This window comes from Myotis yumanensis, unplaced genomic scaffold, assembly GCF_028538775.1.
Source record: "Myotis yumanensis isolate MYYU_CA2020_CCGP unplaced genomic scaffold, mMyoYum1.0.hap1 SCAF_9, whole genome shotgun sequence".
Classification (NCBI taxonomy): domain Eukaryota; kingdom Metazoa; phylum Chordata; class Mammalia; order Chiroptera; family Vespertilionidae; genus Myotis; species Myotis yumanensis.
The window spans coordinates 28,102,407-28,119,286 of NW_027223760.1; the positions used below are offsets into that span (position 1 = coordinate 28,102,407).

The window sequence follows — 16,880 nt, forward strand, 5'->3', positions numbered from 1 at the left end:
TTGAAAAATTAGCCAGTTCATTATCATTTAGCAAAATAAAGCAAAATGAATTGGGATTTCTATATTGCTTTGTATAAATTAATAAAGTAGACATGGACTTCACTCATTTCTGGAGAAAAGTCGGAGAAGGAAAAGCCTGGCCTGGCTATCACCTTGGACTATTTTATTGTTACTGAAATATTTTTATCTTTCCGTAGTGGGAAGTTGCTGAAGTTGTTTTGGAGGTGTTCTACAAATTGCTCAGAGATTATGAGCCTCAACTTGAAGATTTTGTAGACCAGTTTGTGGAAATACAAGGTAGTTAATTCCATCACTTTCAAACAAGATGTCAGCTATTTATAAAACTATTAATAATTTATACATTTTATATTATTTATATTATTTCCATTAAAGTAAAATTTTACTGAATGGAAGCCGATGAACATTGCCTTACAGATTCTTTAGTGAGTTAACATTATAGGTGACTGATTGCTGAATGCAGATCAGTGTTTTGGGGATTTACTACGGTATACAGTTTGTATCATTGTCTCTAAATTGAAACCTGGCCTTGGTCTGTTTAAATGCCATTTAATTTATGTCTCATACATTCCTCACATTCAGGAGCGTGAGAAAAATACTAATTCGCCATCTCTTGGACTGTGTTCTATTCAGGAGAAGAAATCATAGCTTATAAGCCCCCAGGATTTAGCCTGATGTATCATCTTCTAAATGAGTCACCCATGTTGGAGCTTGCGCTTAGTTTACTGGAAGAAGGCGTTAAGCAGCTGGACACCTATGCCCCTTTCCCTGGTACGTGCCTGCGTGTCTTATGTCTCGAAAACAGTTTTGGTATTTTTATCTTTTGTAAACTGAGGGTTTGAAATAATCAAATGACCTCTGAAGATCTTTTTCACAGTAAGATTCTCTATCTACAGTAGTGTTGTCAGGGAGTCATACAATGAAAATATATTAAAAGTGAAAGCATAGTAAAGGACAAGAGAGTCACAATAACTGTCTCACTGCAGATTCTTTATAGGTAATTATAATGACCTTCACTTTACCATGTTTAACATACCTACATTTAAATCTCAAGTACTTTTTGTTTGTTTTTCCATATAATATTTGTAAAAGCACTTGCTATAGTGCCTGGTACATAATGTTAAATAAATAATTGTTATTATTTATTGATTGCTTACTATGCATTTTGTGCTTTTAAAAGCACATTTCATGTATTAATGCATTTAATCTGTACGCAAGCCCTGTGTGGTAGATACTATTATTTCCAGTTAACAGATAAGGAAACTGATGCACAAAGAGGTTTCACATCCTTCCCCAGAAAGTGCCAGGACTGTGATTTGAACCTCAGCAGCTTGGCTTCAGAGCCTGTGTGTTTTAAATTTGAATGATGGGATTATAAGTGATCCTTGTTTTGTTTCTGGCTTCTTTATTTCCAAGATTTTCCACAATGAGCATGTATTACTCTAAATTAGTTTTTCAGCCTTGGCATCATTGACATTTTGGGCTGAATAATCCTTTGTTGTAGGGGCTGTCCTGTGGATTGTAGGCCTCTACCCACTTGATGCCTGAGAATCATTGCTCTAAATCATCGATTTTCAAATTTTTTCATTTTATCGCATACATAATGACTAAAATTCATCATCACACCAAAAAATATAATTTTTGCCTATCTGACAAAAAAAAAGATGTAATTTTGATTCATTCACACTGGATGGCTATTGTTGTGTTGGCTGTTGTCATTTTATTTGATAATCTAAGGGAAAAGAAGTCGATGCCCCTGACTAAATAGTCAGATATTGCATGGTTTAAGATTTTTTTGTGGCACACTAATTGAAAATCACTGCTCTAAATAGTTAGGGAAAATGTACAGGAAAAATGACCTAGCCCTAGCCGGTTTGGCTTAGTGGATAGAGCGTCATCCCAAGGACTAAAGGGTCCCGGATTCCATTCAGGTCAAGGGCACGTACCTCGGTTGCAGGCTTGATCCCCGGCCCTGGTCGGGGCACATGTGGGAGGCAACCAATCGATGTGTCCTTCTCACATCAATGTTTCTCTCTTTCTGTCTCCCTCTCCCTTCTACTCTCTCCAAAAATCAATGGAAAATATCCTTGACTGAGGATCAACAACAAATACAAAACAAAACAAAATGACCTAGAAGCCATTGCTTAAAAGGAATCTGAGTCACAAAAATTACCATAACTTGCATGGGTGAGCAGTTTTGTGAAGTTGCTGCTGAAAGTTTGAGAACTTGCAAGCTTTTTGAATCTAGAACTTGCCGTGTGTGTGTGTGTGTGTGTGTGTGTGTGTGTGTGTGTGTGTGTATGCTTATATTTTAATCCTCACCCAAGGATATGTTTTTATCGACTTGAGAGAGAGGAAGGGAGAGAGAGAAACATCTATGTGAGAGAGAAGCATCTCTCAATTGCCTCTCCTATGTGTCCCGATCGGAAATTGAATCCACAGCCTGGGTATGTGCCCGGACTGTGAATTAAACCAGTGACCCTTTGGTGCATGGATGGTGCTCCAACCGAGACACACTGGCCAGGCCTTATCTGTTTTCCTAAGACTTGACTATGAGTTTCTACTATTCATGTGGAACTTTCTAACGTCCATTTTTGGTTTATAGGGAAGAAACACTTAGAGAAATCGGTACAGCATTGCCTTGCACTTCTCAATCTTACTTTGCAAAAGGAAAATCTCTTTATGGACCTTCTAAGAGAGAGTCAACTGGCTCTGATAGTCTCTCCTTTAGAACAGCTTTTGCAGGGAATCAATCCCAGAACTAAGAAGGCTGATAATGTGGTGAATATTGCCAGGTAAGCTATAGTTGTAGGTAGAAAAATGATGAAATGAATCAGATGGGATTTCCAAATATGGACAGATTCCTAATGTACCTTTTTTTTTTTTTGCGCCTTACTTTGTTCTTGCTTTCTCTGTCTCCTGTGATTTTAATTACTTTACAATTTATTTTTCTTCTTTCTAATTATTCTATGTTCTATTCTAGTATAAAATGATATAATCTTAATGTTGTATGTCTCCTGTAAGGGAAGTGGATATTTGGAGGATAGGACTGGGGAGCAGACTTTTCACTGTATATATTCTAGCTTCTGGTTGTTCGCTGGCATTATTTGGTGTTCCTGAACATGTAGAAGCATCACCTGATCTCAGCCTTCAGCTCTCCATTGCTTTTTTCCTATGTGTGTCAATGTTCAAATGTCTCCTTTCTATGAGGACACCAGTCATTAGGGCCCTTCCTGATGACTTCATCTTAATTTAATTGACTACTTCTCCAAAGACCCTATTTTCCAAGGTCACTATGGGTTTAGATATCAACATAGGACTTTTGGAGGAACACGATTCAACCAATAAGAAACTGAACGTGGTTAGAAGGGGAAACCATTGTCTAAATTAACCAAAAGTGCTATATGGGTGGGAGCAGCCCTGGTTCTAAATGTTCTTTATTGAGACAAATGAGAAGCCAAATCTCATTACATTATTCCTTAAATGTTTTCTTGCTTTAAAGATATCTGTATCATGGCAATACTAATCCGGAATTGGCTTTTGAAAGTGCCAAGATCCTCTGCTGTATCTCTTGCAACACCAATATTCAGATAAAATTGGTTGGCGATTTCACGCAAGACCAGGTAACGAATTTTGTTGTTATTGTTAATTTTTGGTGCATCTGAGTTCATACGGAAGTCACAATGTCTCTGGGGGAATTGTATTGTTTGTGAGAAAATTCTCCAAGAATAAGTGTACTTATGTATGCTGGGTGAAAACCTACTTGTATAAAGAGCTGTGCTTTATATTTGAAGAAATTAACAAATTTCACCACAGTGATATTACATAGGCTGTAGAATTGATTATACTATCTATACATAGTACGTGATTGTAATGTCTAATGCGACTGTTGCTACTCTGAGCTCCTTACAGTAATTAGGTTGTAAGTGCAACTTCTGTTTGTTTCTTGCATCTATCGTCTCACCCTCTGTCAACTGTACTCTGAGTGAGCCTCTGCACTGCTGAGTGTGTCTCACTGTTGTGAGTTGTCTACTTCTATGGATTTCTGATGATCCGCATTTGTGTCACTTCATTTGTTATTACTTTTAACATCCTGCTAAATTTCCTATGGAGATTGAGTAGTATCTAATCTCTCAGCCCAGAAATATAAAGCTAGTGAAAGTAGTAGATTTCTAAAGATGAGAATTTTAGATGTAAGATGAGAATTTTATTTTATACTTTAGTTAAATTCCATAGAATTTAGTATGTAATGAAGAGGTCATAAAACAACAATTTAATGATATATTTTTTAAAAACTAGTTTGATTCTTTGAGAAAGAAAATTAGGGATGGCAGGGGAGAGTCACTGAATGGGAAGAGATCAACCAATGAACTTTTATGCATATATGCATAACCTATGGACACAGACATTAGAGTGGTGAAGGTCTGGGTTGGGGTGGGGGTGGGCTAGAAGAGGCCAATGGTGGATAAATGGGGGCATATGTAATATTTTCAATGATAAAGGTTTTTAAAATCTCAGTAAACTTAAAAATTTTGTTTCTTTAATTATTTTCATAGAGAGCTAACTCATGGCAATTTAAGGAACTGAGTTTTCTATTAATTAAAAATGTAACTAAAATCTCAATACTTGGTGCAGATTTGCCTTTCTTTATATACAAATGTTTATAAATATATATCATGTTTATTATAGTTTCTCTAATATTTAAAACTTTGTAATTTCTTTTATCTTCATATGACTTCAGAGTGTAAGTCAGAAGCTGATGGCTGGATTTGTGGAATGTTTGGATAGTGAAGATACAGACGAATTTATGCGTCTAGAAGAGGGTAAGTCCTAGATTAAAATGTATACTTTTTATTTTATAGAAACACTTCCTATAAAGGAAAATATTGGTTATCTGTCTAGTGGTGATATAAGAGAACTGAGAGAATTTGCTAGCATAAATGTATAAGGCTTTTGGGAAACTTCTTAACAAATCTGAACTCAGTGTGATGGCTAACCAGGTAAACTGCAACCAAAGAAAACATGGAGGTTTGGAAAAAAGTTTTATGCTTTTAAATTTGACTTAATGTTCACTTTTTATTGTTTTATAATTTTGTTTTGTGATTTTTACATTAAGGATCAGAATTTGAAAAGAAATTAGCTGGAATCCGTCATGAAACAAGAATCCATATCTTGAATCTTCTCATCACCTCGCTGGAGCGCAATCCACCCAGTCTTGCTCTCTACCTATTGGGCTTTGAATTGAAGAAACCTGTCAGTACCACAAACTTACAAGACCCAGGTAGAGCTATAAGATACATAGGCATTTATTGCTTTTCATATTTATGTAGCTAAGTTAGTAATTTTTATTTTTATATTTTTGTTAATCCTCACCTGAGGATATTTTCCATTGATTTTTAGAGAGAGTGGAAGGGAGGGGGCGAGACAGAGAGAGAGGGAAACATTGATGTGAAAGAGACACATCGATTGATTGCCTCCCACATACACACCAAATGGGGCTGATGATTGAGCCTGAAACTGAGGTATGAACATTACTGAACTTGCAACCCTTCAATCCAAGGGCCAACAGTCTAACTGCTGAACCAGACTGGCTAGGGCAGTTACTCATTTATTGAATGCCGGGCTCATGGGATAATTCACTGAAAGAAATAATAATGTAGAGAGATGGATCAATCTTTAGGACTTTAAAGTCTGGACAAACTAATAACCCTTAGAAAATTTGTATTTATAAATTTTTGTATCAGTATTTGTAAGGCTGTTTATAGTAGAGGAGATGTTTATGGAACCTAACTTTTGTAGAGGCATTTTCAGGTCTTTAATGCAGACATTTTAAGACAAGTTGAATTTTCTCTTGGTTTCATGTAGGAGTGTTAGGTTGCCCTCGGACGTGCCTTCATGCCATCTTAAACATCTTGGAGAAAGGAACTGAAGGGAGGACAGGCCCGGTGGCAGTGAGAGAATCTCCTCAACTTGCTGAGCTATGCTACCAGGTATGCAGCAGGCTGCATTTAGTAGCACTTAATAGAAGAAACTGAACTAGATGCTTGAATATATCAGCAATGAAAGTATAACAGTAAGATTGAGTTGAAATGAATTCATTTGGTAATTTGACCAGCCTTTCATTTATGGATAAAATTGATAACACACAAATCCCAAGATCCTATAGATCTACAAATACTGTATGTTGATCACTTGAAAAATGGGGGAAATTGAATTTTTGAGATGGATTTTGACCAGATGGTGTAGAAACTGCCAATGATGCTGCGTTTCCCTTTGCTTCTTTCTGGTGAAGAGAGCAGTGGATTTGGGTCAGAAGACTTCTGATTCCCGTCTCTGCCCCTAATAGCTAAGTCACCGTGGGCATGCCATGAAACTTCTCTATAAGATTTTTGATCTTTGGAAAGGGCTTAAATGAGAATGTAACTGAAAGCACTTTTTAAGAACCATGTAACTTATGCAGCCCTATAGTTATATGTAAGGTGGTAGAAGGTCAAACTAGTGTTAAGTTTAAACTATAGTGATAACTTCTGTCTTGTATTTTAGACTTGTGTTTATTTTTGATTTATTCATTTCACAAGCATTTTAAGAGCTAGTTTTTATAAGATGCAACTAGTTTCTTAATTTAAGTGGCATCCCCAATTCACATTTTCATACTAAGAAAAGCATCATTAACTTCTAGTGACATAGATATTTTTGTTTTTCATTTTGTAATTCTTTACTATTTTCTTCTATCCTCTGGCTGTCCAAACGGCCTTTCACTGTAAGTACTACAGTTAGGTCTTCCTTTGAATCAAAATTAATTCTTCCTTAGTAGGGGCATAAACTTTATGTGCATTTTGTTTAGCACAGTGTTGTAGAATTTGTCATATGTAGGTAGAAGCAATGGGTAAGCTTAGTCATCTGAGTAAGCTGAGGGAGTTAGGCAGGCGAAGTGAGAGACTGAAGCCAGATCAGACATAAAGGTGGGGAGGGAAGAGGAGAAGTTGATAGGCTGAGAGCACTTGCTCTGCTCTCAGCCCCCTGTTCTTTTTCATGTTGGAATGCAGGCCCTGGTTTGCCAGATCCTCAGATTTTAAAACACTGTACTGGCCAAACAAAACATGTCTATACCCTCAGCCTGCCAGTGTATTACATGTGTTCTGTGACATTGCTACTCAAAACGTGGTCCAGCATCGACAGCATCACCACATGGGAGCTTGTTCATGCAGAAGCTCAGGCCCCACTCCAGACCTGCTGAGCCAGGATTTGCATGTTAACTGGTCCATTTTTAATGAAAGATGCTTCCTTTACTCGTAGGCTTATGCTTAAAAGTCAAACATCTAAAGAGAGCTTGTTTGTTTAAATAAATCTGTAACAAAGTGAAATATTTGGGCCTTATCAATACCTTCATCAGCCAACAATACAAGGCTTTCTGGGTGAAAAAGTCGAGACTGAGCCTTGTGCCTATGCTCTCTTCTTATTTTTTTATTTTTTTACTTTGTAATACTTTTATTAAGAGCAAACCCATATTAGTATTTTTAAACTGTAAGCAATGGGGAACTGAAGTATCAAAGACAATCCATTAGGGATCATATATACTAGACAACCCCCTTACATTTACTTATTGCTTTTATACAATCAATATGTAATATTTTAGCAAAACTGAATTTCTTATTACACCAACATTTTTGCATACGCTCCCTTCTTTCTGTGCTTTTATCTTTTGTTGGACTTGCAGCAATTCTGCCTGCATAGCTTTATCTTTTGGTGCTATCTCCTGAGTTTTCTTAAGAGCAGCCAATGCTTGATTGTATTCTTTTAATCCTTGAGCTCTATAGTACAGAGCTTTGTTATTTGATGGGTCTATTTCAAGAGCCTCCAAACAACTGTCAGTTGCTCCCTGCCAATTTGATACCTTCAGTTTACAAGCACCAGTGTTCGGCATGCAGCTTAAAGCTACAAGTTGCAGCTTTGATCTTTCTTTCTCAGTAACAGCCTTTGAACCTTCCACATATCTTAAAACTTTTGTATATTTTTTTAATGGCTATCTCCCAGTTCTGGATTGAGACAAATATTTCTAATGTTTTCCTTTCTTTATTGACTTTATTGGGATGGCATTGGTTAATATAATTACACTAGAGGCCCGTTGCAGAAAAATTCCTGTAAGAATAGGGCTTCCTCGGGCCCATTCCTGCAAGAATAGGGCTTCCTGAGACCGGAGCGAAGCATAGAAGGGAGCGAAGCCCACCGAGGCAGGCTTCGCTCCCTTCTCTGCTGCCTTGCTCCCTCCCTTCGCCACTTCACCCTCAGCTCCCTTCCTTCTCTGCCGCCAACTCTGCCTCACCAGGTCAGGGATTCGAGGCCTGGATCCCCGGGGCAGTGTCTCATGCTGCCCGCCCCACCTGCAGTATGCAAATTTAAGGGCCATCTTTGTTGGGTTAATTTGCATACTCTTCTGATTGGCTGATGGGTATAGCGAAGGTACGGTCAATTAGCATCTTTGTCTTTTATTAGTGTAGATAGGTTTTAGGTGTACAATTTTATAATACATCACCTGTATATTGTCCCAGTGTTTTTTTTTAAGTCTTCTGTTATTAATGATATTTTATCTACGTCTTTTAAATCTATACCTGCATCCTTGGGGAAATCTGAATGACTGTCACCAGAGCCATCTTTTGGGAATGTTCCCCAGTCATCTTCTTCCTTCAATTTTCTGCATTCTGCAATAATGCACAATTTGGCAGGTTTTTCACTTTTCATTTCTACATTTTCCAGAATTGTTGCCACACCCATTCCTTTAATTACTTGGCTAAATACCATGCTTCCCATTTAAATGAGGAGTTGGAACTGTTGTGATAAAGAGCTGAGAACCATTTGTGCTGCAGCCTGCATTTGCCATGCTTATAATATAAATTTTTATCTACAAAATTTTCACCCTAAATACTTTTTCCACTTGTCCCATTCTGGTTTGAGAGGTTTCCACTCTGAATCATAAATTTCTTAATAATTCGATGAAATGGGCATCCTTTGAAACAGAGAGGTTTCCCAGTGATGAGGCCAATGCCTTTTTCTTCTGTACATAATGCCTGAAAATTTTCTGCAGTTTTGGGTGCAATATCTGCAAACAATTCTAAGATAATTTAAACAATTCACTTGCCTCCCAAAGAATACTTAGTGGTTACTGGGGTTGGAGGGCGGGTACGGCATTTTGACTTGCTGGTGCATTTGGAAGCTGGTTCAGAGAACCTTGGGGATGCGGACAGCTGAAACCCAGGAGCAAGCTGTTGGCGAAGACCAGGTGGCTGCTCTGTTCTTTTTAAGGATGGAGATTTTTCCTACCTGGCCTTGCTGTGAGGACTCACTTTTCGTGTCCTTCTCCCTGTAACAGTATTACCTTTCCACATCTTTAAGGATCTGTTCCTATATCTTCTTAACTGGCCATTTAATACAAATAATTGGTTTTTGTTTTTTTGTGTGTGAGAAGTTCAAATTAGCTTATCAAATTTTCATTTGTTTATAGAGCATTAAAACAATGTCAAGGCTGTTTGAAAAACAAGAATACATGTTCAACAGGATTATTTTTTACCTTGTGTTCCTTTCTTTTTCCTTGTGTACACATACTGTTTATTTGGTTATTCTCTTGGTGTATAAACTTACTATGCAGCTACGATGTAAATCACATTTTGGTTGTTTACAGTTTTTTTCCTCTGCTTTGTATTAAGAATATATTTCTAGATATGGATTTACAGTCAAGTACCAATTTGTTTTATGTATTTACAGTGAACACTGATTTGGCTAATACTGAACCATTGCTCCTAGGGAAAACAGGGTCAGAATCTTGCAAGCTCCTGGTCTCAACTTTTTTGTCAACCGATGAATAACTTTGTTTTATGTGTGTTTCTGTTTACATGTACACTTTCAATATGCACTTACTGTTAACGCATTAACATTGAGCTCCCGGCCAGCGGCACTACAACTCATGCCCGAAGGAAGCTTACCCAGCACCTGTAACTTCTCTGTAAGGCACAGCACAGCCTTTTTGCCCTTAGGAACACCACACAGCACTCCAGCACTATGCTTAGGGGCCATTTTACCAGGAAAATCACTAACTAAACGTACAAAACGGAGTACTAGGGGAAGGACACTTGTTCATAGCATGAGAACTGAAATGCGAAGGCAGAGCATTGCTCTGTTCAGTCTCAGCTGAGAGCATGGAAACTAGGCTACTCAAGTTTTTTGCTGCTTGATGCCTTTCCATGAATGACCGCAAAAGCATGGGAGTATTGGTTTTGGAGTTACAAATAAAATTTTGCATGTAGATGAATTTGCAAGTGCAGACTGTGCAGATAATGAGGATAGACTGTGTTGGGTCAAAGGACATGAATAGTTTTATGACTTCAGATTTTAATTCTGAAGTAACCATAACAATTAAGGTTCTTAAATGGTCCCTGGTATACGGAAAGCATTTAATAAGTATTTATAAAATGAATTACTCATGAATGAAAGTCTTCACTACCATTTTGCCAAATACTGGGATTTGCTTTTTGCATTTAAAAATGTTGCTGATTTTCAGTAGAGGCCTATCTTATTATTGCCTTACTGTTTTCAAATTACTGAAAAGGGTGAACATTTTTCTTCAGTTACTGGCTATTTTTATTTTTCTCTCATGCAAAATGTTTTTTGCCATTTTATCTATTTGGATCTCTTGATGATATTCATATTTTTAATGGAGATCTTTATATGTATTATAGCTGTTCACTTTTTTTTTTATTTATTTATTTTTTTTTAATTTTATTTTTCGCTTAAAGTATTACAAAGGGTATTACATAAGTGTCCTTTTTTCCCCCCCACCCTTGACAAACCCCTACCCTCCCTTACCCCCCAGTGTCTTATGTCCATTAGTTATGCTTATATGCATGCATACAAGTCCTTCGGTTGATCTCTTACTCCCCTCCCTCCTGCCCCCCAACTCTCTCTGGCCTTCCCACTGCAGTTTGACAATCAGTTTGAGGCAGCTCTGCCTCTGTATCTATTATTGTTCAAAAGTTTGTAATGGTCTTTATTATCCATGAATGAGTGAGATCATGTGGTATTTTTCCTTCATTGACTGGCTTGTTTCACTTAGCATAATGCTCTCCAGTTCCATCCATGATGTTGCAAATGGTAGGAGTTCCTTCTTTTTAACAGCAGCATAGTATTCCATCGTGTAGATGTACCACAGTTTTCTAATCCATTCATCTACTGATGGGCACTTAGGCTGTTTCCAGATCTTAGCTATGGTGAATTGTGCTGCTATGAACATCTGGGTGCATATATCCTTTCTGATTGGTGTTTCTGGTTTCTTGGGATATATTCCTAGAAGTGGGATCACAGGGTCAAATGGGAGTTCCATTTCCAATTTTTTGAGGAACCTCCATACTGCCTTCCATAGTGGCTGCACCAGTCTGCATTCCCACCAGCAGTGCACAAGTGTTCCTTTTTCTCCACATCCTCTCCAGCACTTGTCGTTTGTTGATTTGTTGATGATGGCCATTCTGACAGGTGTGAGATGGTACCTCATTGTTGTTTTGATTTGCATCTCTCGGATGATTAGTGACTTTGAGCATGTTTTCATATGTCTCTTGGCTTTCTGAATGTCCTCTTTTGAAAGGTGTCTATTTAGATCCTTTGCCCATTTTTTGATTGGATTGTTTATCTTCTTTTTGTTAAGTTGTATGAGTTCCCTATAAATTTTGGAGATTAAGCCCTTATCAGATATGACATTGGCAAATATGTTTTCCCACGAGGTGGGTTTTCTTGTTGTTTTGTTGATGGTTTCTTTTGCTGTGCAGAAGCTTTTTATTTTGATGTAGTCCCATTTGTTCAGTTTCTCTTTAGTTTCAACTGCCCTAGGAGCTGTATCAGTGAAGAAATTGTTTTGGCATATGTCTGAGATTTTGTTGCCTTTGTATTCTTCTAGAATTTTTATGGTTTCCTGTCGTACATTTAAGTCCTTTATCCATTTTGAGTTTATTCTTGTGTATGGTGTGAGTTGGTGGTCTAGTTTCATTTTCTTGCATATGTCTGTCCAATTTTCCCAACACCATTTATTGAAGAGACTATCTTGGCTCCATTGTATGTTCATGCCTCCTTTGTCAAAAATTAATTGAGCATATTGGTTCGGGCTAATTTCTGGACTCTCTATTCTATTCCACTGATCTATATGTCTGTTCTTGTGCCAGTACCAGGCAGTTTTGAGAACAGTGGCTTTGTAATACAGCTTGATATCTGGCATTGAGATCCCACCTACTTTGTTCTTTCTCAGGATCGTTGCAGCTATTCGGGGTCTTTTTTTATTCCAGATGAATTTTTGGAGAGTTCGTTCTAGATCTTTGAAGAAGTATAGCTGTTCACTTTTTCTTATATTTGATATAAAAGCATTTATTCCTTACTCAGTTATTTTCTGTTAAATTTTTATTTAGAGTTTATATTTGCTATTTAGTTGAATCTGTAGATCTTTGTAATTCTTCCATTGCTTCAATTCTGGTAAATTTATTATCTTCCTAGGAGGTTGGGATAAAATAACTATGGTTTTCAGAAGTTACTTCTAAGTAATTTGCTACTACTAATAGTTAAAATACTAAAAATTATTAATTACCTATATTATTAATAAATATATTTAGAGTGATTTCAAGATTAGTCCTATAGTAATATCTTCTTCACTCAATTGTATCTTAATGTATCTTTTTTAGTTAAGGTGCTAAAGACTGCTTATAATTCTGAGCTTCCAAGTTTTATGCTTGTGTTTATCCATTTTGCTTGAGTTGTTGACGGATCTTAGTTTCCACTTGATCTAAGCTTACATTTTATCTTAAGATGTATAACAAAAACAAAACACTGACTTGGGGATTCTCTTATTTTCATTTTTAAGGTGATATATCAGTTATGTGCGTGCTCTGATACATCTGGTCCTACTATGAGATACTTGAGAACCAGCCAGGATTTCTTATTTTCTCAGTTGCAACATTTACCTTTTTCTAACAAAGGTAGGACATTATTTTTCCTTAAATTTGCAAAGTCCATGTTGAGTGGTTTTACTTATGTAACGTTTTGGGGTTGTAGTTACAGTTGTGGAATTCTGTGTTCTTTTTGCTACTTGCTTGTTACTTTGGGTTGCTTTAGTAATTTGTGCTAAGATCAATGTTTTAATTGCTAGCACAAAATTATTTTAAAAAATAGTCTCTTAGCCCAGCTGGAGTGGTTCAGTGGTTGAGCATCGACCTATGAACCAGGAGGTCACAGTTTGATTCCCGGTCAGGGCACATGCCCGGGTTGCAGGCTTAGTCATTAGTAGGGGGCATTGCAGGAGGCAGCCGATCTATGATGTTCCTCTCTCATCAATGTTTCTATCTCTCTATGCCTCTCACTTCCTCTCTCTCTAAAATAATCAATGAAAACATTTTAAAAAATTTAATATTGGAAAAAAATAGCCTGTCAGATCATTTTCCTAATAAATAAAATTTTAAAATTGTATTTGAAGGCTAAGAAAATTCTGGAAATTTAGATTTTTTTTGGTAAAAATTGTTTTATAAAAATCTATTTTTTGTTTCATGTGAATATATTGAAACTAATTGGGTTTTGAAATGAAAAATAGAAAACTAATTATGATGGAAACTATTTATAACTTAGTTTATTGACCTGGCCAACACAATTATCCCAGGCTAACCCACGCTTTATAGAATTCTATATTACATAATTTTCTTTTTGATTAATTTTGAACAATTTTTTGAATTTATATTATAGCCACACAGTGATGATCCTGTTTAGTTTTAAAGTTTATGAGGTATCATCTTTGTGTTTTAGGAAATCCACAATCACTGATTTTATAATGAATTTTCATTATTAGTAATTATGAACTTCTAATTTCCTGTCTTTAAAATATATGTGTGTATATATATATATATACACACATATATTTTAAATATATTTTATTGATTTTTTACAGAGAGGGAGGGAGAGGGATAGAGAGTTAGAAACATCAATGAGAGAGAAACATCGATCAACTGCCTCCTGCATACCCCCTACTGGGGATGTGCCCGCAACCAAGGTACATGCCCTTGAACGGAATCGAACCCGGGACCCTTGAGTCCGCAGGCCAATGCTCTATCCACTGAGCCAAACCGGTTAGGGCTAAAATATATTTTTATTGATTTCAAAGAGGAAGGGGGAGAGAGAGTAACATCAATGATGAGAATCATTGATCGTCTGCCTTCTGTACGCCCCCTACTGGGGATTGAGCCCACAACCTGGGTATGTGCCCTTGACCGGAATTGAACCCAGGATCCTTCAGTCCTTAGGTCGGCACTCTATTCACTGAGCCAAACCACTTTTTAGAGCAGTGATTCCCAAAGTGGGCGCTACTGCCCCCTGGTAGGCGCTGCAGCGATCCAGGGGGACGGTGATGGCCACAGGTGCATTTGGGGGCAATGAGTAACTGCTATTAAAGTTTTAAAAAAATTAATTTCCAGGGGCTGAGTAATATTTTTTCTGGAAAGGGGGCGGTAGGCCAAATAAGTTTGGGAACCACTGTTTTAGAGTGATTATGTGAGAGACTGTTGGGAATTATCCAATGGCAAAATATTTTTCACTTTATTTTCATAAGTGTATCTATCTTATTTTTAGTTCTAAGATTTTGTTTATTTAAGAAGCTTTTTAAAAACATTTTATGCTTAATTAGAAAGAAAACTTAATCTTGCCTATTATGATACCTGTTTTTAAAAAATTGATCTAGTGTTGCCCATTATTATTATTATTAGTAGTAGTAGTAGTAGCAGCAGCAGCAGCAGCAGCAGCAGCAGTAGTAATAGTGTTCGGTGTGTTTTATGTTTATATTGCCACAATTTAGGACTTCAAAACCAGGCATATTAAAATAATACTGGAATCAAAAACTTATATAAGTGATTATCAACCCTACTTACATGGGTTTTTTTGTAAAAGTTTTACTATGCACAGAGCAGTGAGGAGGTGCAGTCCTTCTTGGCATCTGCTTTTTGGATGTGTGTCCCCACACTTTTCTTGATGAACTTGAGGACCCACTTGTTTTTGGAGACCAGGAGCTGCTCCATGGCACTCTGCTCATAAGGAGTGAAACCCACACCACTCGGATCATGTCCCACACAAACTTGGCGGCTGTGCCTCGGCTGGCTCATGTTCTTGGTCCCCTTGTGGCCCTTGTTGAGGCCCACGTCATGGGGCAGTGCAAAGCCAGAGCCGTGGCTGCTGTTCTTTAACGGCTGCTGCGGTGGAAAGCACAAGTCTAATTTTATGTTAAACCAAATTTCCTGGGTTATCAGGATATTATCTTAAGAGATCTCATAAAGTTATACAATTTAAATTAATTTTAAGTTTTAAAATGTATTTTTGTGAAATAAAAATCAAACTGATAGCTTTTTAATATATTTCATTTTAAAAATATTTGTATATGTTTGAGAATTTTTTTAAAGTATTACGTTCTATGTTAATACCAAATGTGACAGACTCAGAATTCTGTAGATTTGTATGAAATTATCCTGGTAATGGAAACTGGATTCTCCTATTCTTCATTTGCTTTTGGTCATCTTTTATAAATATGTACAACCTTATTTTTTTCTCCCGTCGCACTGTTTTTTCTTTTTTAATGATAGAGAATGATAAATTATTGTGTTGCCAACTTTCATAAATTAACTATGTTACATGGGAATATATCTGAGAAGTTATGGAATTTAGGTCTGTTCTGATCTTGTATTATTTTTCTGGGAAACTAAACTTATGTATTTAATTTCCAGAATATGAAATATCTATGTTGAACCAAATGTCATGGCTGATGAAGACTGCCTGCATAGAACTAAGGGTAACGTCTCTGAATCGTCAGCGGTCACATACCCAGAGGCTCCTACACCTCTTGCTGGATGACATGCCAGTGAAACCATATTCAGGTGAACATGTGAATGTTGGCATTGCTTTATTATGCTGCTGACTGGTCTGAGTGAATGCGACAACAAATCTGAATCTTGTGCTTAATATGTGATTATAGGCCAAGCAAGTTCTTTCCACCTTGCTTAAAACACATAATTTTTTTCCTTAAAACACAAAATTTGAAAATCATCCCGTAATTGTCATTTTATTATTGTTTGAAGCATCCAAATTTTGCTCTAATCACATACACAAATATTCAGTGGAGTTTGTCCACAGAGCCAGCAGGATCCAAGATATTTTTAAAAAATTTATATTTTTACTAGAGGCCCATCCGTGCACCAGTGGGGTCCCTTGGCCTGGCCTGTGCACTCTCGCAATCCAGGACCCCTCGGGGGATGTCAGATAGCCGGTTTCGGCCCAATCCCTGCAGGCCTGATCCAGACAGGCGGGAGCCCTATCCTGTGCATTGAGCATCTGTCCCCTGGTGGTCAGTGTGCGTCATAGCGACTGGTCCACTGGTCATTTGGTCATCCAGTTGCTTAGGCTTTTGTATATATAGATTGATTTCAAAGAGGAAAGGAAAGGGAGAGACAGAAACATTAATGATGAGAGAGAATCACTAACCAGCTGCTTCCCACATGCCCCCCTCTGGGGTTTGAGCCCCCAACCCGGGCATGTGACCTCCTGGTTCATAGGTCAATGCTCAATCACTGAGCCTTGCTGGCTGGGAGACCCAACATATCTTAATTAAGTATTATATTTGCAAATTAAGCATAAGCTTTTCTAATCATCTCTTGGGCACGATTGGGTCCTGCCTCTTGTGGAGTTCTGAGTATCCTTTTTACAATTGTTAAGTGGATCCCAGAGGGACAGAAAGAATTAAAGGAATGTTGTTGGTAAGTCCTCATCATCTTTGCATTTTAATTATCTGTTTGCAAAGGGCTCTTTGA

At 37.3% G+C, this 16,880-nt stretch overlaps 1 protein-coding gene and 1 pseudogene across 1 annotated transcript in view; one reads left to right on the top strand and one right to left on the bottom strand.

Annotated features, from left to right (window-relative positions):
* Nucleotides 1–16,880, top strand: part of NUP205 (nucleoporin 205) — an 82,556-nt gene that overhangs the window by 35,321 nt on the left and 30,355 nt on the right. Inside the window, exons 16-24 of the mRNA XM_070423964.1 lie at nucleotides 198–297; nucleotides 652–789; nucleotides 2,624–2,813; nucleotides 3,521–3,641; nucleotides 4,760–4,841; nucleotides 5,135–5,299; nucleotides 5,884–6,008; nucleotides 12,908–13,022; nucleotides 15,801–15,950. Coding sequence (XP_070280065.1) covers nucleotides 198–297; nucleotides 652–789; nucleotides 2,624–2,813; nucleotides 3,521–3,641; nucleotides 4,760–4,841; nucleotides 5,135–5,299; nucleotides 5,884–6,008; nucleotides 12,908–13,022; nucleotides 15,801–15,950 — 1,186 coding nt within the window. The remainder of the gene's footprint in view (nucleotides 1–197; nucleotides 298–651; nucleotides 790–2,623; nucleotides 2,814–3,520; nucleotides 3,642–4,759; nucleotides 4,842–5,134; nucleotides 5,300–5,883; nucleotides 6,009–12,907; nucleotides 13,023–15,800; nucleotides 15,951–16,880) is intronic.
* Nucleotides 7,628–9,204, bottom strand: LOC139016636 (peptidyl-prolyl cis-trans isomerase D pseudogene; annotated as a pseudogene).